The 20177-nt window shown below is 53.0% G+C and overlaps 1 protein-coding gene across 7 annotated transcripts in view; it reads left to right on the top strand.

Moving 5' to 3' along the window:
- Positions 1-18770, top strand: part of RANBP10 (RAN binding protein 10) — a 77063-nt gene extending 58293 nt beyond the window's left edge. For 3 of the 7 annotated variants that reach the window (XM_063797274.1, XM_063797277.1, XM_063797276.1), the window contains 10 exons: positions 3815-3837; positions 6815-6999; positions 10275-10387; positions 11800-11908; positions 12018-12166; positions 12362-12566; positions 13334-13455; positions 13949-14094; positions 14407-14518; positions 15287-15848. In XM_063797274.1, the coding sequence (XP_063653344.1) occupies positions 3815-3837; positions 6815-6999; positions 10275-10387; positions 11800-11908; positions 12018-12166; positions 12362-12566; positions 13334-13455; positions 13949-14094; positions 14407-14518; positions 15287-15417 (1295 nt within the window). In that variant the 3' untranslated portion in view covers positions 15418-15848. Of the gene's footprint in view, positions 1-3814; positions 3838-6814; positions 7000-10274; positions 10388-11799; positions 11909-12017; positions 12167-12361; positions 12567-13243; positions 13456-13948; positions 14095-14406; positions 14519-15286 lie in introns of all 7 variants that reach the window. The other 4 variants (XM_009431056.5, XM_009431054.5, XM_009431057.5 and 1 more) reach the window with 3 other exon arrangements.
- The last annotated feature ends 1407 nt before the right edge of the window (positions 18771-20177 follow it).

Raw genomic sequence — 20177 nt, 5'->3', positions numbered from 1 at the left:
ACTTTACAGCAGCGGAATGATGTCTCCTGCCTCTGGCCTCCCTGCTCCTTTCCTCTGTCAACAGCCCTTGCACTATGTGCCATTGGTCAGTTGTCTGCGTAATTCTTAGTCATGTGCCATCTCTCTTGCTGGAATCTGAGGGCCAGGTTTGCAACTGTTTCTCTAGTCTTGTGACAACAAATACTTGGTAGAAGGATGAAGGAATGAGTGAACGGAGATACGGACTGATGTCTCATTTGCAAGTGGTCCATGTGCTCACAGTCATTTCCACACAGCTCTGTGCTTTCCCACAAGGTCTTTATGTTCTCAGCCTCAGCGGTCCCTGACCTGTGTCTGTTTGGCTCTGGGTACTCCTTATCAGCAAGTTCAGCTATCCCGTTTGCATCCTGGATCTTTGCCTGAACCTTCTTCCCATGGGTCAACTCAGATCTTGCCATCAAAATGATGTTGCAGGCTGGAGGAGCAGTGTTGCCCTTGTCCAGTGCAGTAGTGGGTGGAGTAGCGTCTTTCCTCATTCTCCTGGAAGCACCTCAAGGCCTTATCCTTCCTGGGTGCCATTGTGAGGCAGAGTTGGGCAAGCCTGGGTAGGTCATCCCCTGACCAAAAGTGTGGCAGTTGCCTCACCCTGTGGCATTACCGCAGCTGACTTATACCTAGACCTTAGGGTTCATGAAGTAGCTTTCACAGAATGTCTCATTTTCTCCCTTTTTCCTTGAAGTCGAGATATCGATATTATCTCTTTTTTTCAGATGAGCTCAGAGAGGTTGGGTTACTTGCCAAAGGTCACACTATATATAATTTACGGAGCTTGGACTCCCTTTTTCCAGGCTTCCTGGGGACTCCGCCATGAGCCCTGGAGTAAGCAATATCCTGGCCATGCTGAGATCCATGAGGGCAGCTCCTGGGCAGACCTGGAGGGTGGACATTGGGGTCTTCTCCTGGGTACAGAGAGATTTCTGGATTCAGTCCTGCCAGCATGCCAGAGTCATGCCGACTGTGCATGTGGGGCCCAAAAGTGGCTTCAGACAGGCAGACCATGCGGCTTATGAGCGTCCCTTAGTGAGAAGCAAACAAAATAGCCGAACAAAGAATATAAACCATCTCTCTGCATCTTGGTTTTTTCATATGTGAACTAGTGTCAGAGGTAGTATACATCTTCCAAGGTTGTTCTGAGGATTGAATAGTGCCTTATAAGACACTCAGTCCAGTGCCCAGCATAGAGGAAGCATGTGGTATGTGCTGGCTGGCATGATTCCGGCCAGGTTTCTGGGAGACCTGTTGTCAGACCCAAAATAGAATAGACCCTGTTCTATTTTGCAGGGCTTCAGTTTCTTTTCTGGGCAGGGGTTGGATAGCAGACTGGAGATCTCTAAGGAATCAGCAGTTTGAAAACCTCAGAGGCCAAAAGCTCAGGAGCTTCTGGGAAATATAAGACTTTATCTGCCGGGCATGATGGCTCACGACTGTAATCCCAGCACTTTGGGAGGCTGAGACAGGCAGATCATGAGGTCAGGAGATCGAGACCATCCTGGCTAACACGGTGAAACCCCGTCTCCACTAAAAATACAAAAAAAAATTAGCCGGGCATGATGGCGGGCACTTGTAGTCCCAGCTACTTGGGAGGCTGAGGCGGGAGAATGGCGTGAACCCGGGAGGCGGAGCTTGCAGTGAGCTGAGATCACACCACTGCACTCCAGCCTAGGGGACAGAGCAAGACTCCGTCTCAGGGAAAAAAAAAAAAAAAAAAAAAAAAAGGTGTGAACCTGGGAGGCGGAGCTTGCAGTGAGCCGAGATCACACCACTGCACTCCAGCCTGGGCGACAGAACTAGACTCCATCTCAAAAAAAAAAAAAAGACTTTATCTAAAAAATGAGAGGGCTTTGAGTCCTTGGAGAGCCTCCACTGGTCCTGAGTCATTTGTCATTTCTCAGTTTGAAGAACATGGGTGCTCTGGTAGCCTGCTTATATAGTTGTGGTCCCACTCCCGTCTACCCTCACTTCCAATTCAGAGCTGAGGTCCCTAGAAATGCAACCACTTCTCTTGGCAGGAGGGTTTTTGACAGGCTGTTTTTTGTTTTTGTTTTTTTGGGACAGGGTCTTGCTCTGTCACCCAAGCTGGAACCCAGTGGCACAATCATACTAGCTCACTGCAGCCTCAACCTGCAGGGCTCAAGTTGTCCTCCTGCCTCAGCCTCCCAAGTCGCTGGGACCACAGCTAATTTTATATATTTTGTAGAGACGGAGCCTCGCTATGTTGCCCATGCTGGTCTTGAACTTCTGTTCTCAAGAGATCCTTCCACACAGGCCATTGTTAACCTGAACTTTGCCAGCTTGGAACCTCTGAGGACTCTGACTGAGTATGGACTGGAGATAGGCAGCTGCCACCCTCCCTGTTTCCACTTCTCTGTCAGCTTGGGGATGACATTGAAGCATTGGACTAGGAACAAATCCAGCCCCACCACTTTTGCTAGCTTTATGACTACTGGCAAATTGTCGAACCTCTGAGGCTTATTTTTCTCCTTTGTAAAATGCAATAAGCCTGCTTCCCAGAGTTGGTGTGAGGATCAGATGAAGTAATGGATGGAAAAGGGGCAAGGCGCGGTAGCTCACACCTGTAATCCCAGCACTTTGGGAGGCCGAGGTGGGCAGATCACTTGAGGTCAGGAGTTCAAGACCAGCCTGGCCAACATGGTGAAACCCCGTCTCTACCAAAAATACAAAAATATATATTAGCTGGGCATGGTGGTATGTGCCTGTAGTCCCAGCTACTCGGGAGGCTGAGGCAGGAGAATTGCTTGAACTCGGGAAGCAGAGGTTGAAGTGAGCCAAGATTGTGCTACTGCACTCCAGCCTGGGCGACAGAGTGAGACCCTTCTCCAAAAAAGGATCTGGCATGCACAATAGGTTTCCATAAATATGTGTTAAATCAAGAGAAGTATCAGGCCTGAAGGGCCGCAGGGGATAGATCTTTTGGATTTAGTTCCCCTTAGCAGGCTTTCTTTGCGGGTGGAGGAGCTATGCACCTGCCTAAGCATCTGATTTCACTTCTGGCCAGGCCGCCAGTGAAGAGAAGGCCATGGTCTAATTAAAACTACCTAGCCTGGGGCCGGGCTCAGTGGCTCACGCCTGTAATCCCAGCACTTTGGGAGGCTGAGGTGGGCAGACCACAAGGTCAGGAGATCGAGACCATCCTGGCTAACATGGTGAAACCTCGTCTCTACTAAAATAGAAAAAATTGGCCCGGCGTGGTGGTGGGCGCCTGTATTCCCAGCTACTTGGGAGGCTGAGGCAGGATAATGGCGTGAACCGGGGAGGCAGAGCTTGCAGTGAGCCGAGATCGCACCACTGCACTCCAGCCTGGGCGACAGAGTGAGACTGCATCTCAAAAAAAAAAGAAAAAAAAAACCTGCCCAGTTGGACACAGTAGCTCATGCCTGTAATCCTAGCACTTTGGGAGGCTGAGGCGGGCAGATCACTTGAGGTCAGGGGTTCAAGACCAGCCTGACCAACATGGTGAAACCCTGCCTCTACTAAAAATACAAAAATTAGCCAGGCGTGGTGGTGGGCACCTGTAATCTCTGCTACTGGGGAGGCTGAGGCCAGAGAATTGCTTGAACCAGGAGGCAGAGGTTGCAGTGAGCCAAGATCGCACCACTGCACTCCAGCCTGGGCTACGGAGGGAGACTCTGTCTCAAAACAACAACAACAAACCAAAAAAAACAACTACCCAGCCCTAGCACTGGCTCCACCATGGGGTGCAGAGGCAGAGTAGCCCCAGGGGCTGGCCCTGATGACTGTTCCTTTCCCCCCACAGGTATAGCCTTCACAGACCTCCCGGTGAGTACTACTATTGAGTCTTCCCCTCCTGGGTTTCTGGGGGCTGACTGGGATGGGGCACGGTGGTACCTGCAAGTGCAGGGTGTGGAGTCTGGTTCTTTCCCCAACCAGGGATGTGTGCCATGCTGTCAGCTTGAGGGTACCAGGAGGGGCACTTGCTGGCCTTCCTCTCTCTCCAGCAGTAAGGTCTGGTCTTCCTACAGCTCTTAGCAGGTGACAGTAATTTGTGGCACTTCCAAAGGCAGCTGTGGGGCTGGGGCGGGTAGGGTGGTGGAATGAAGATACCTCCATGGCTCAACTGGTCTAAACCAGCTGTGTGTCAGCTGGGGTGCAGAGTGTAGGGAATTCTTCCTGAACTGTGAGGGAACCTAGTCCCTGTACATACCCATCAGAGATCCCTGAGGAAAGCCAGTGCCCTAGGGGAACTCATCTGCTACTATCTAGGGCACCCCCAAGCCAGAGAGGTGAGCTTTGTGGGGTCTTCTCTTCTTAGAAAAGGATGGAGTTTTCTGGCCGGGTGCGGTGGCTCACACCTGTAATCCCAGCACTTTGGGAGGCCGAGGTGGGCGAATCACGAGGTCAGGAGATCAAGATCATCCTGGCTAACAGGGTGAAACCCTGTCTCTACTAAAAATACAAAAAAAGTTAGCCGGGCGTGGTTGCAGGCGCCTGTAGTCCCAGCTACTCGGGAGGCTGAGGCAGGAGAATGGCCTGAACCCGGGAGGCAGAGTTTGCTTTGAGCTGAGATCACGCCACTGCACTCCAGCCTGGGCGACAGAGCGAGCCTCCGTCTCAAAAAAAAAAAAAAAAAAAGAAAAGGATGGAGTTTTCTGCTTGCTTAGTTCAAAAAAAAAAAAAAAAAAAAGCAGAAAAGGATGGAGTTTTCTGCTTGCTTAGTTCAGGGCGTATCCTCACCTCCAGCCATCCCGCACCTGTACTCCAGTCTCTCTTTATTATGAGTCATCACAGGCCTAATCACATGCAGGGCCTCCACCCAGGATGCTGGGAGCCTGGCCTGGCTCTGTGTGTTCTGGCTAGGTTCTGGAAGGAAGGAAGGTTTGCTGACTCTGGTGGCTGCTTTGGGATCCCAGACACCCCAGTGATGCCCCAGGAAATGCCTTTGTGATCTTATGGGCCTCTGAAGCCCAGACCATAGCACCCAGGGTCCTGTTAAAACCTCCAGTCCATGGCTCAGAATCCTTCCCTCTTACCTGGAAGCCCCAGAGAGGGGCTGTGGTCCTAGGCAAAGAGAACAGAATCAGGTGGAGAATGCTGACCCTGGCTAGGGAAGGGTCTAGTTATGGGGACGTGACATGAAATGACCAGGCATGAGCATGGCCAGTATGCAGCCACATGCAAGAAGGTATGGGGGAAAGACATGGTAGGCAGTGATGGTCAGGGAAGGCTTGCTGGAGGAGGCGGGCCTTGCCTGTGGTGTGGAGGATGGTAGGGGAAAGAAAGGAAGCGAGAGGTCCTCTGTGTGCAGAGCCCATGGTGGGCTGAAGCCAGCATACAGGAAAAGGTCCCATACCTTGTGCAGGTACAAAAATGCATGGTTGGCCAGGCGCGCTGGCTCACGCTTGTGATCCTAGTACTTTGGGAGGCTGAGGTGGGCAGATCACCTGAGGTTGGGAGTCTAAGACCAGCCTGACCAACATGGAGAAACCCCATCTCTGCTAAAAATACAAAATTAGCCGGGTGTGGTGGCGCATGCCTGTAATCCCAGCTACTCAGGAGGCTGAGGCAAGAGAATTGCTTGAACCCAGGAGGTGGAAGTTGCGGTGAGCTGAAATCGCGCCATTGCACTCCAGCCTGGGCAACAAGAGCGAAACTCCGTCTCAAAAAAAAAAAGTGCATGATACTCAGGAAGGAACATGGCCTGAGCACGGAGGTGAAGGGTGGACTCAGGGCCCTGGGAAGACCATCTGCAGTGACAGTGGGGAGGAGGCTAGCGAGGCTCTGGACAGTTGCAGTGGGGAGCCACAGGAACCACCAAGTGAGGAAGGGACCGGACAAAAGCCAGTCATGGTAGAGGCTAGGTGGAAAGCAGGGAGCCTCACACCCTACTGGCCAGAAGATCCTCTTAGCGAGCCTCTAACAGGAAGGGTAGCTTCTCTTCACCCTTTGCCAGCACCAGGGGTCTAGACCACCGGTTCCCTTTTGCCATGTTCCCCTCCTCCCTCCTTTCCTACGTCATCCCATCTCTGCCTACCCCCCATGTATCTATCTTTTGGTTTTTTTTTTTTTTTTTTCTTTCTGAGACAGGGACTCACTCTTGTCACCAAGGCTGGGTTGCAGTGGCAGAATCACAGCTTACTGCAGCCTCAATTTCCTGGACTCAAGCCATCTTCCCACCTCAGCCTCCCAAGTAGCTGGGACCACAGGTGCATACCACCACACCTGGCTAATTTTTATCTTTTTATTTTTTGTAGAGACAGGGTCTCACTTTGTTGCCCAGACTGGTCTTGAAAACCTGGGCTCAAGCGATCCTCCTAAATTGGCCTCCCAAAGTGCTGGGATTACAGGCATGAGCCACTGTGCCCAGCCTCATGTGTCTTATTTTTTTTGAGACAGAGAGATCCTTGGCCCTGGATCTTTCCAAGAGGAGCCATGACCCACTATTGCAGCAGACCCTCATGGGCACGTCTGCAGGGTCGTGGAGCCCAGCCCATTTCTGTATGCTTTGGCTGAGTTCCAGAAAGGGCTCTTGGGCCTTGAGGACACAATGGCCTCTGATACAGGGCAGGACACTCTCCATGATGTGCCTTGCTTGCTTTTCTTTTGCTTTCTCCCCTCAAGCTTTGGGGCATAATGTCTCTGCTAGGGAGGTGGACAGAGGTGACTCCGCCCTGCCTCCTCCAGCCTTGCTGCAACTCTCCCAGCCCAAGCATGGGCCAGCAGCAGCCATGGAGGTGAGGTGAGGCCTTAGAACCCCACTGCCCTCAGGGCCTGACTGACATTTCATTCTCCTCCTCAGGCCAACCTCTACCCCACCGTAGGCCTGCAGACACCTGGGGAGATTGTGGACGCCAACTTTGGGCAGCAGCCCTTCCTGTTTGACATTGAGGACTACATGCGGGAGTGGCGTGCCAAGGTCCAGGGCACGGTCCACTGCTTCCCCATCAGTGCCCGGCTTGGCGAGTGGCAGGCAGTGCTGCAGAAGTGAGTGCCCTGCTCCCGCCCTTACCCACTCCCACCCCACCCCAGCGCACTTCACTCTAGGCCCCTGTAGGGCTACAAGCTGTTCTTACAAATTCCAGCGGGTGGATCCTTTCTGGGAAGCATTCCCAGGGCCATTCAGCCTGCAGCGCTCCTGCTTCTCTGTCGTCGGATGGACAGCTCCCACCGAGTTCTCCGGGCTGCTCCTAATTAAACCTTTGCCTCTCAGCCAGATTGGAGGCTCTTGTATATAAGATCACCAGCAGGGCTGTTTTCCTTCCCCAGGTCATTTTGCAGAGGATTTTGCAGAGGGTGCCCTGTGGTCTCTTCCTCTGTGGACCCTTTTTCTACCATAGGGAGTATCCATGGTGCTGTGACTCTGGCCTGAGGCCACCTCACAGGGCCCAGCATCCAACTGAGTCTCATTCGTCTATAGCGGTGGTGGAGGGAAGGGAGTTCTCCCTAGGACCAGCTGAGCTAGCTCCTTGGCTGATTAATTCCCAGACTGTCCTGGAAGCCAGTGTCGCTGAACTCCCAAGGGAGGCCAGCTTTGGGTTTCTCTTCCACTTGCCATCTGCAAGCCTGACTGAGGCAGTGACCAGTACCCACTCTGCCAGGAGGTGGGTGTTAGCTTGGCTCTCAAGGATGGGCAGATGGGCATGGGGAAGGGCTGGGCTTCCACTGCCTGTGGTCATTGCCCTGCAAAGGCACCAGGGTGCTAGGATTCCTGGGGTGGGGTTGGGGTACACACTGAGTTCTTTGTGCAGCCTTTGTCCCTTGAGGCAGGCCCCAAGGATGGGCTGAGGCAGGGGCTAGGTGGCCAGACCTTCCCCAGGAAAAACAGCATTGCTGCCTCTTGTTCACAGCCCCCCAGAGCAGATGACAAGGACTTCCTTGGATGGCCAGGACAGCGCCACTCCCAGAGCAGGCTTGGTGGGATTGCCAAGAAGAGGGGTGAAGATGCCAAGTCGGTGTAGGGGAGGAACTGATACTCTCAGTTTTCAGGGCCTAGGCTCAGCACATGGATGTGTTTTTGTTTTGGGGTTTTTAAAAAAATACTGAGATGGGGTCGCACTTTGTTGCCCAGCTTGGACTCCTGGGCTCAAGTGATCCTCCCACCTCAGCCTCCTGAGTAGCTGGCATCACAGGCATGTGCTACCATGTCTGGTATAGCACATAGGTGTTTTTGTTTACATGTGTGTATCCATGTGCTTGTATGTGTTCATATGTAGCATTTGCCAAGACCTGCATATAATTTGTGTACTGTGGTTTTACATAACTTCATTTAATGAATATTGATAATGGCTATGTTATCACAGAGACAAATTTGTCACAAGCCTTTTGGCTGGCTTCCTCTAGTGGAAGGTCAGGTAATTCCTTCTCTTTTACTTGTGTAGGTAACCCTCTTGTAGATAAAGACTTTTTCATATTTACCCTTGTGTTTATAATAATAATATGGTGTAATAATAATAATTATACTTACTTTACTTTTTTCTGAGTCAGGAGTTTACTCTATTGCCCAGGCGGAGTGCAGTGACACAGTCATGGCTCACTGCAGCATGGACCTCCTGGGCTCAAGCAATTCTTCTACCTCAGTCTCCTGAGTAGCTGGGACTGTAGGCATGCACCACCACGCCTGGCTAATTTTTTGTATTTTTTGTGGGGACAGGGTTTCGCCATGTTGCCCAGGTTGGTCTCAAACTCCTGGGCTCAAGTGATTTTCCTGCCTCGGCCTCCCAAAGTGTTGAGATTACAGGCATGAGCCACCACACGCAGCCAATAATTTTTTTTTTTTTTTTTTTTTTTTTTGAGATGGAGTCTCGCTTTGTCGCCCAGGCTGTAGTGCAGTGGCGCAATCTCGGCTCACTGCAAGCTCCGCCTCCTGGGTTCAAGCCATTCTCCTGCCTCAGCCTCCTGAGTAGCTGGGACTACAGGTGCCCGCCACTACGCCCGGGCGTAATTTTTTTTTGTATTTTTTTAGTAGAGACGGCATTCCACCCCATTAGCCAGGATGGTCTTGATCTCCTGACCTTGTGATCCACCCGCCTCAGCCTCCCAAAGTGCTGGGATTACAGGTGTGAGCCACCACGCCCGGCCATATTTTTAAAGTAGAGATGAGATCTTGCAATGTTGGCCAGGCTGGTCTTCAACTCCTGGCCTCAAGTGATCCTCCCGCCTTGTCCTCCCAAAGTTCTGGGATGACAGTCATGAGCCATCACGCCCAGCTGATAATTATTATTTATACTATAATATTATGTAATATATCATTTCGTAATAAGAAGTCTTATTTATGGACTTCTTCCTGCCAGGTACTTTATGTGTATTATCTCATTTACCCCTTAAAGCTTGAGGGAACACACACCCAAACTTTTGTGCCTTCCACCTGACAACCCTTCAGACATTTGTGTTTAGAGTTACAGTAATGACATCAGACACATGTACACACCAAGGTATTCACTCCTGTACACATCAGATTTGAGGGTTCAGCCTCTGCTTTATATGTGTACACACATGTGCCACTGTTCAGCCAGCTTCTGCTGGGGTTAAATGGCTACAGGGAGTCAGACTTCTCCAGACCATTTCCCAATGACTGTGTTCCCATTGGCCCTGCTGCTGCCTATCTCTGCCTGGCAAAATCAGCCTGATTGCTTGGCTTCTTGGGCCCCTGATTTGTGGTGTATCATGGTGTAACTCTGGGTTGTGAGTTAGCTTCCCATCACTCACTCACTAGAGCTGGAACTGCTGAGGGCAGGTTCACCTGGAGGGCTGAAATGCTTCTCTCAGGTACATGGCACAGCCTGCAGAGGGGCTCCTGTGTCTGTAGAAGGTGTGCATGTGGCATGCATCCTGTCTGGAAATCTGCCAGATTACCTGGCTAGCTGCAGTTTCGGGAAGCTATCAGTGAGACTATTGGCCTCTTAGGCTTGCTGCATTTCCCAAAGAGGCAGCCACCTGTGAGGAGTGTGCCTGTGTGTGTACTTCTGTTATCGTACTCACTTACTTGTGGGCAGCATGTCTCAGATAAACTGCAGCCACTCCTCTGAACTGTGGGCACAGATGTGGTGACCAGCCCCTCCGAAGCCTGACTTCATGACTGTGGGGCACCATGGGGGAAGTTTTCATTTTGTTTCAGCCCCTTTATTCTCATTCTGTGGAGGTTACACCTCCAGGACGTGTTTAGGGAGACCTCTGGGGGAGGTAATCTGTCCTGAGTCCATTGGGTAGTCAGTGAGAAGTGCAGTTCTTGAGTGTCACCTGAAGCTCTTCCTTTCTTCTAGCATGGTTTCATCTTACCTCGTGCATCATGGGTATTGTGCCACAGCCACGGCTTTTGCTCGAATGACTGAAACCCCGATTCAGGAAGAACAGGCATCCATAAAGAACAGACAAAGTAAGGTTTATTCTACTTTCCCTTTCCCTTCCTCACCTGTCCCTAACTCTGCTCTCTGGCTCATGTCAACCCTGGTTAACCTGTCAGGAGTCCATTCAGCTCTGGTCCTCATGACCAGCTTGCAGCCCGAGGCCATGTTCCTGTCCCACCTTCAAGATGGCACTGCCCAGATGGACAGTTGGCAGGATGGAGACATCTCAGGGCAGCCTCCCTAATGCACATTCTGAAGGCTGGGCGCAGGCCAGGCCCTGGCATGGCTGGTTCCATTCCTCCATTTCCTCCCTGCTTGTTTCTTTCCCCCTGAATCCTGGATTCCTCTCAACCTCCTGTTCATGGTCTTCCAGGAAGGCTGTTTGCCTGCCTTAGTAGTTCTGCTTATTCCTAGCCAGAGAGGGGACTGAAGTGGTCAGATAGGGCGAAGCCAGTGCTCAATGGCTGCTGTGGGGGCACTACCCTCTGCTCCCCACCACTGGTCCTGCCCTTTGCAGACAACCTAAAGTCCTCCCTTGGCCAGAGCTCTCCCAGTGTTGATGCTGGCCTGGATGCTGTGTGTCTGGAGGCTCTTTCATGGAAGGAGGGGTGTTGGAAAAGAGGAAAAGGAGCCCAGTGAGGAGCTAGAAGGAGAAAAGGAGAATGAGGGCGAGTGGGTGTGGATATGCGTGTCTGTGAGTGCCTGCCTACCCCTCTCCAAGCCTGCTGTCTCTTCTGTATGTGCACGTGTCTGTCTCCCAGAGAAGCTGTGCTCAGCCAGACAGACGGAAAGGGATCCCAGACTTGGGATCTATGAATGAGAGCCTCAGACTCTGAAGTTGTTCCCAGCGAGATGCACCAGGCCCCACGGCAAGAGCGAAAAGGCAGCAGCAAGATGCTGATGGCCTGAGAGGTGTCAACATCAGAGGTGCCAGCATGAGGAGGATGGCCTCCTCTCCCAGCAGGGGGCATGCTGCAGCCCCTGAAGACCACCAGCCAGAGCCCTGGTCAGAAACCAGTGTGATTCCATTGCCATTCCCCTGTGAGGCCTGGAAAGAGAGAAGTCTGTCTGAAGAGGAGCCACTCAGGCCGCCAAGCTGCCTGGGTGCCCATCCCCAGATCATGTTGCCCCAGCTGGGGCCCTACCCTGCTCCCAGGTCCCTGGCACCACGTGCCCTGCAGGAGCAGACCCTCCTGCCTTTGGGCTGAGAGTCTCCCCTCCATCTTCCCCATATTCTTGAGGACTCTCTGACACTTGGCAGAAACCAGGATCTGTTGGGCTGGGCAGTCAGGTTCTTTCTCCAGCCTCCTCTCCTGTGAGCATTTCAAGCTGGCGAGGCACTCTGAGCCGGACCCTACCCTGAGGCTGGCAGCATCCCAGGTGTGTGGCTGTGGGAGAGGCCTGTAGCCCTCGCTCACTGCTGTGTTCTTGCACCCTGCAGAGATCCAGAAGCTGGTGCTGGAGGGCCGTGTGGGCGAGGCCATCGAGACCACCCAGCGCTTCTACCCAGGGCTGCTGGAGCACAACCCCAACCTCCTCTTCATGCTCAAGTAAGTCTTGGGCACCCCCAGCTCCCCCAGAGTCCAGCCCCTCTCAGCTGGTGTTGGGAACGTCAGCCTGGACCACAACCAGAGCATTATTGCTCCGCTCCCTCCACAGGTGCCGGCAGTTTGTGGAGATGGTGAATGGGACGGACAGTGAGGTCCGAAGTTTGAGCTCCCGAAGCCCCAAGTCCCAGGACAGCTACCCTGGCTCCCCCAGCCTCAGTCCCCGACATGGCCCCAGTAGTTCCCACATGCACAACACAGGTCAGCCACTCTCCAGAGGGCTCTGGGAAGAACTGGTGTGGAGGAGAGAGGCCACTCCACATACCCTTTCCTGGGCTGGTCTCAGGGCTCACTGCTGGATTTGGGAGAAGGGAAATGGGACCACTGTGGTTGTTCTTGGGGCTCCATTTCATGGGAAGCTGCCCCTCCTCTTCTGACTGTCACCCTGGCTTCTAGGAGCAGACAGTCCCAGCTGTAGCAATGGCGTCGCGTCCACCAAGAGCAAACAGAACCACAGTAAATACCCTGCACCCAGCTCCTCATCCTCGTCCTCCTCCTCCTCCTCCTCCTCTTCCCCATCCTCCGTCAATTACTCCGAGTCCAACTCAACAGACTCCACCAAGTCCCAGCACCACAGCAGTACCAGTAACCAGGAGACCAGGTGCCTGCTTTGCTCTGCTTCCTCCTCTGCCTTCTGCCTTATGCCAGCTGGGCCCACTGCAGTATGTCCTTTGAGTGCCCTGCCCTTCACCCCCAGCCTCCATCTCAGATCTGTGCCTGGAGTCCTAATTTTTGGCCCACCGGGCCAGACATCAGCTCTGGCTTCTGGCCCTCCCCACGATTTAGCTGCACTTTCCTTGGCCTTGGCTTTCTCCAGAGGCTCCAGTGATGCCAGGCTGAGGATGTGGTCTCCTCCAAAGAGGCCGGGCCTGTGAGAACCCTCAGGGTCCATCATGAGGGAGCTTTCCCTGGCTCTGGCTTGTAGACAGCCAGGTTGGGCAGGCAGGGGAAGCTAAGCCGCAGGCTAGAGCTCTAGGTGGCTCTCAGCATCCCCAGGTACACCTCAAGGCTGACCTGAGTTTGGCTTCCAACCAAGGCCACAGAGCTGCCCATGGGGGCCATGGGGCCCAGTCATTAGGTTGGGGGATATGTAGAAGAGGTGTGTGAACTCAGAGGAGGGCCGGGAGGGGAGAATCACAGAGGCAGCACTGGGACAAGGGTGGGAATCAGGTGACAGGCCTCTGAGGATAGCTGGTGTCACAGTGGGGGCCAAGTGCTGAAGACTTGGAAGCCTGAGCTGTCCTTTCATGTTCCTGGGGGTCCTCGGTTCACCCACAGCAACCCATGGCTACAGCTTGAAAGGAGGCCCAACCAGGCTGCTCCAACCACACCCCCTGGGCCAACTCCCACCTCAACCCCTCCCCACAGCGACAGTGAGATGGAGATGGAGGCAGAGCACTACCCCAACGGTGTGCTAGGAAGCATGTCCACACGCATTGTTAATGGTGCCTACAAGCATGAGGACCTGCAGACGGATGAGTCCAGCATGGGTGAGAGCCACGGCCCGGTGTGCTATTCTTTGAGGGCAGTGTGCAGTCTGGGTGCCCTCTTCCCCTGGGAGGGGCTGGGGTAGGCAGGCTTTGGCATCTTGAGAAGCTTCAGCCAGACCTGGTCCACAGCCTCCTTAGCCGATTGTGAATGGGTCCTTGAGGTGGCTCCAAATGTACGAAGGCCCTGGCCTGTGCCAAGACCACCTATGTTTGAGGCTGGAGGGTGTTCGAGAGCATGGGCACCCTAATGAGCACCCTGCGTCTGTGCAGGCTGGGAAGAGGGACAACTTCCAAGTCCTCCCTAAACCCTAGACTATGCACCAGGTGAATGAAGAGAAGAACGCCTTGACTGTAGCTGCCTCACCTGTTCCTCCCAGCCCTGCCTGCCTCTGGCAGAAGCTGCAGCCCACCCGGGGTCCTTCCTGCCCCACCCCAGTCCTGCCCTTCCCTCTTCACCCCTCCTAACATGTTCTCCACTGGGTTCTGGATGCAGATGACGGGCATCCTCGGCGGCAGCTCTGCGGGGGCAACCAGGCTGCCACAGAAAGGATCATTCTGTTTGGCCGCGAGTTGCAGGCATTGAGTGAGCAGTTGGGCCGGGAGTACGGCAAGAATTTGGCCCACACAGAGATGCTGCAGGTACAGGATGAGCCGGGCCTCATGCAGAGCAGGCCCCATTTGGTGTTGGGGGCAGGGTGGCTCTGGGAGAGTCCAGGGGGCAGCAGGAAAGAGTGGGCTCCAGCCAGGTCTGCAGAGGGAAGTGGGGCATCTGGGCCCACTGGACATGTGCCCTCCACACCTAGGCTCTGGGGAGAGTACAGCCCTGCCCGACCCTACACCCCACATTCCAGGCTGGGCATCATGCAGGGCCCTGTCTCCCTCTGGAGCCACGGGTAGCAGGGTGAGCTATGGTGTGTGCCACAGTCCTCTCAAGAATGCCCTGTCCTGTAGGATGCCTTCAGCCTGCTGGCATACTCAGACCCCTGGAGCTGCCCAGTTGGCCAGCAGCTTGACCCCATCCAGAGGGAACCTGTGTGTGCTGCCCTCAACAGCGCCATTTTAGGTGAGTGAATCTATTTCTTATTATTATTAGAGACAGAGTCTGCTCTATAGCCTAAGCTGGAGTGCAGTGGCACAATCTTGGCTCACAGCAATCTCCACCTCTGCCTCCTGGGTTTAAGCAATTTTCGTGCCTCAGCCTCCTGAGTAGCTGGGACTAAGGTGCGTGCCACCATGCCTGGCTAGTTGTTGTATTTTTAGTAGAGACGGGTTTTGCCATGTTGGCCAGGTTTGTCTCGAACTCCTGGCCTCAGGTGATCTGCCTGCCTCAGCCTCCCAAAGTGCTGGGATTACAGGTGTGAGCCACCATGCCTGGCCTAGGTGAGTGGATCTAACAAAAACAGAAGCTGGCCCATAGCTACCTGGGTGGTTCCCAACCCCCACCCCAATTGGCCCCAGAAAGAGCTGATGTTTGTCCACACTGGGGCAGCAAGCTCTGTACAGGCCCTCTCTGGTGACTCATAGGACTCCTGGGCTCCCATGGTTGAACCTAAACCTTGACCTCTGTCTGCCCAGCTGAGTTCATGATGGGTCCTAGGCCATGGCAGTAGGCCCAGGCCAGCCCAGTGCTCTACATGGGGCTAAGGTCCTCAGGTTCCTGGCATGACTTCAGGGCCATGGCCTGGTGGCTGGGACACACTTACACAGAGGTACTGAACACTCTGTTCCAAGAGAATCTGTCCACTGCCCCCTCCTTCCACCCCCAAGGGAACTTTGACCTGGGCCCAAGCCCTGGGCAGGCCAGTGACCAGGCCTTGTCTTTCCTCCACAGAGTCCCAGAACCTGCCAAAGCAGCCTCCTCTGATGCTCGCCCTGGGCCAGGCATCTGAGTGTCTCCGGCTCATGGCCCGAGCAGGCCTGGGTTCTTGCTCCTTTGCCAGAGTTGATGACTACTTGCACTAGCTGACCGTGCTGGCTGGCTCTGGCTGGCCCTCCACTGGCCCCAGAGCTGGAGCTGCCCTGCCCTCCATAGGCAACTGGTGCAGGGACCGGGAAACCATGGACAGAGTCCACTCCTCCTGCCTGGCCTTTCCTCCTCTCCCTTTCCTTCCTTCCTTCCTTTCTCTGCCCACCACCCCGCTCAGTCTCTCTCTCTCCCCTTCACGTGCAGCGGCCTGTGACACAGTATTGGCTGGTTACTCTCATGTAGCGCCTTCTATTTTGAAAGGGGGGTTTTGTTTTGAGGAGGGGTTGGGGTTTTTAAATTTTTTTCTCCTGACTGAGCCACCAGTATTTATCTCTGGAGAGTTTGTGCTGAGCTGGTTTCTGCTAATTTAGTGATGAAGCCTATCCAAGTTGGTGATAGCTTATTATTTTCATAAGTAAAAAACAAATGAGATTATATATATATATATATAAATATATATATTAAAAAAAAAGACAGTATTTATCGTAGCATTAGTGGTCCAGCACCTCTTGGGTGAGGCTGTCCAGGCACCATGTTTTCTTTGAGTCCAACTCATTAAAAAAGAAGAATCTCTGTCACCTCAGCCAAGTGATTTATTTTTTGTTCCCCCTTTTTTGAGTCACAGGCCGAGCTGCAGCCTAGGAAACCCAAATAGGGTTTGGTGGGCCACTTAGTGGGCATGGTTACATTGGTTTATAGCACCCCAAGAACTATAGATCCCTAGGCCCCTGAGAGCTGGACAGAGCAGAGAACTACAGGGCCAAGGGTCCAGAGAAGTGATAACTTGGCCCAGGGCCACACAGCAGAGGTAGAGGGTCCTTGGCCAGCACACTATCTACCACTCTACCCCACCTCCCACTGCCTGCCTTGCTCCCCTTTCCTCCCTTTTCAATACCCTATCTTCCGTTGTTGTTAAGATGGCCAAATAATACATTTACTCTAAATTGATTGCCTGGAAACTACCTGCCTTCGTCCTGAGAGCTTCTGTGTGTCAGGCTGCTGGAAAGAAGACTCCATTCCCAGGACAGAGGCCCTTGAGTACAGGGGCTGCTTTCTTCCTGCCTGGATCTTCACCATCTCTACACAGCTCTGAGAGAATGGATGCTTTCTGTTGAGAAACCAGTACCTTGTGGAGGCAGGTTCTTGGGCTGCTACTCCAGGGAGTGGATGGAATCCTTGGTCCCCTAGGCCAGACTTCACTGCCACTGTGCCAGACAGCTCCCTGCAGCTGGGCCCTAGCCACTCTTAGGAAAGACTGTTGGGAGTATTTGCTGGCCAGAGAATGGGACTCCATCAGCTTTACACATGTCCCACCAGCTGTTTCAGATAGATCCTTACAGCTGGCAGAGTAAAGTGGTCCCGCTACCATTGGGGAATCAGGAAAGGAAAGACTGAGATGGTTGCCAGGACTTGGGGTGGCCCACCTGTGGAGAGGACTGGCTGCCCTGGAGGAGGAAAGGGAGGAAGTCTACACAGAGGAGCACCAGGACGGCTGGAATTTCCATATGTGCTTCACATTGTGAGGGGAGTGCACAAGCCACCCATGCAAAGAGTAGGGTCAGCCATGGCAAGGCCGGAAGTTGAACTTTCAGTCCCTGCCTGAATCTGGGCTGTGCAAGCTCCTGCTCCATATTCGTGGACATGGGAATGGTTGGTGTGGCCTGAGATACCCATCGCTCACCAGGCCTCACTGGGCCCACAGCTGGGCAACAAGAAAAATGTTTGAATTGGACCAACTGCTGGTGATGGGGCCAGGGCCCTGGGCCCTGTGCTGTCAGAATTCCGCCTTGGGAAATGATCCTATAGCTGCTGCTTTTTCTTGGTCCTTGGGGCTGGCAGACCCATAGACCATGGCCTGTTAGGAGGCGTCCTGTCTGTAAAGGAAATTCATCTCTTGTGACAGCCTGGGGCTACCTAGCTCCCAAAGCCAGAAGTTGGAGACATCAGGCTGTTTAAATGATCATAGCCTAGCAGGATTGGATTAAAACCACAGGCTTTTGCAGCTGGAATGGGGTTCAGTGAACATCTCCCCCATTCCTCTCTTGCTACAAATAAGGAAACAGGCCCAGGAGATTAAGTGACTTGGCTAAAGTCACATAGCAAATTAGTAGCAGAGCCGGGACTATCCCTTATCCCTGTGGGTTGGGCAACACTATTTAGTCCTGAAACCGAATGGCAGATAAACCCCATGAGGGGTCAGGCTGATGTGCCCTCCAGCAGTATCTGAGAAGCTGCTACCTTCAGGGGTGTGTCAGGGATGAGGATGGGTGCCTGAGCTTAGGTTGTGGAGTGGCTGAGAGGGCCCAGGAGGGCTCGGGACAGCTGTGTGCTGCATGGGGTTGGGTGTCTGCCTGGCTCGCACTTGGTACCCGTGGCCACCTCCCCATTTTCTGTGCCTTATCTCACTGTTTCAGCTGAGTCCAAGTTGTTTACTCTGTTCCTCTCCAGAGGGGCTCTCTGTCCCAGTTGGGCAGCTCACCTTTGGGACATAAGCCTTTGCCCCACAAGCTGTGGAGAGGGCCAAAACCAAGCTGCTTGAGCCCACTCTCTTGCTGAGAGTCCAGGCCTGCCTGCCTGCCAGCCAGAGGTGCCCCTTATACACATCCAGTCCTACCAGCCTGCTTCCAGGAGCCTAGAGTGGGAAAGGCACCTGGGGGAGCCCTGGTGAAGGGCTGGACCTGACCCATGGAGGCAGGAGGAAGACCTGGCTTTCTTGGTTTGTCCAGCCCTGGGGAGCAGCCTTCCCTACTCACTTTCCCCTTGCGGCACCAAATGGTCACTCCTTCCAGAGCAAAAACTGGCACTCATAGCAAGCCAGAACCCCCATCCCCATCCTCATGGGTCTGTGGCTGGGTGCAGGCCATCAAAATGGACACCACGAGACAGAAGTGGGGACTGCCTGGCCACCTAGCGCCTTCCCACTCCTTAAGCAAGCACAAAGAAGATGAGGCAGAGAATTGTCAGAGCTGAAAGTTCCTTTGGTTGCTCACAACTCAGGTATGCACCCATGTGGCAGCCAGGCAGCGGAGCCCTACTAGACTGCCAGTCTCATGCACCCAGACCTGTGGCCAGATTGTGGCCTCTGGCTGCCTCAGGCATTTTCCTCTTTGCATTGGGTTTTCCTGCGTTAGTAACTACAGCTGAAACAGACATCCTCCACATTGTGCACACTGGTTTTGCCTTTGTCCTCAAGAGTTGATACTTGGCATTAGCATGAAACTTGTGGGTGTGGGAGGATGGAGAGAGAACTCTAACACAAAACATCTTATTAAAATTGTACTTGAGAGACAAAAAAAACTCTGTTGTATTTTGACAGAATTATTTTTATTAAAATACACATCCATGAGCAGTCATGTGTGTCTGGTCTCTGTTTTGAGTCTTATTGAGGTTGGCACCCCTTCTGTGACACATCCTGTCCTAAAGGATTTGGGCCCTTCCCAGCCTCTCAAGTGCCCAGGCCCTCAGGTGCCTTCTTCAAGGACCTTTGAAACTGTGTATTTGTAAGACCCCAAAGAGGACAGGTACTTAAACCTCAGTTCTCTCTTGAAACGGCTTTCTTCTTATACAAGGAAAAAGTAGCAAATTCAACTAAAGAGCCTGGGCACAGTGGCTCACGCCTATAATCTCAGCACATTGGGAGGCTGAGGCAGGTGGGTCCCTTGAGCTCAGGAGTTCGAGAACAGCCTGGGCAACATGGCAAAACCCCATCTCTACAAAAAATACAAAAATTAGCTGGGCATGGGGGCGCATTCCTGTGGTCCCAGCTATTCAGGAGGCTGAGGTGGGAGGATCACTCGAGCCCAGGAGGTCAAGGCTGCAGTGAGTTGAGATCATACCACTGCACTCCGGTCTGGGTGACAGAGTGAGACCCTGTCTCAAAAAAAAAAAAAAAAAAAAAAAAAAAAAAAAAAAAAAAAAAAATTCAACTAAATAAAGGTGGGCCACAGGAACTTTTCCCCACAAAAATAAGGTATTAATACATTTCAGAGCCAGGTGCAGTGGCTCACCCTGTAATCCCAGCACTTTGGGAGGCCAAGGCGGGCAGATCACCTGAGGTCAGGAGTTTGAGACCAGCCTAGCCAACATGGTGAAACCCCGTCTCTACTAAAAGTACAAAAATTAGCCAGGCGTGGTGGCGGGCGCCTGTAATCCCAGCTACTAGGGAGGCTGAGGCAGGACAATCACTTGAACCTGGGAGGCAGAGATTTCAGTGAGCCAAGATTGCACCATTGCACTCCAACCTGGGTGACGAGTGAAACTCCATCTCAAAAACAACAACAACAACAACAAAAACATTCCAGGGCCAGGTGCATTGGCTCACGCCTGTAATCCCAGCACTTTGGGAGGCCAAGGCAAGAGGATCGCTTGACCCCAGGAATTCGAGGCCAATCTGGGCAACATAGACCCTGTCTCTACAAAAAATAGAAAAAATTAGCTGGACATGATGGTGTCTGCCTGTGGTTCCAGCTTCTCAGGAGGCTGAGGCTGGAGGATTGCTTGAGCCTGGGTGGTTGAGGTTGCAGTGAGCCATGATCGCGCCACTGCACTCCAGCCTGGATGACAGAGCAAGGCCCTGCCTAAAAAAATAAAAAATAAAATAAAATTCCAAATATGCTCGCCTCAAATACTGCACAGTCAGAAAGTTTTCTGGGGGTACCTCTTTTGAGAGTTTGTTTTTGGGTTTTTTTTTTTTTTGAGACAAAGTCTTGCTCTCTCTCCCAGGCTGGAGTGCAGTAGCATGATTATGGCTCACTGC

The sequence above is a fragment of the Pan troglodytes genome, chromosome 18, assembly GCF_028858775.2.
Source record: "Pan troglodytes isolate AG18354 chromosome 18, NHGRI_mPanTro3-v2.0_pri, whole genome shotgun sequence".
NCBI classification, from domain to species: domain Eukaryota; kingdom Metazoa; phylum Chordata; class Mammalia; order Primates; family Hominidae; genus Pan; species Pan troglodytes.
Note: the sequence above shows the minus strand (reverse complement) of the source record. Positions and strands in the feature narration are given on the sequence as shown.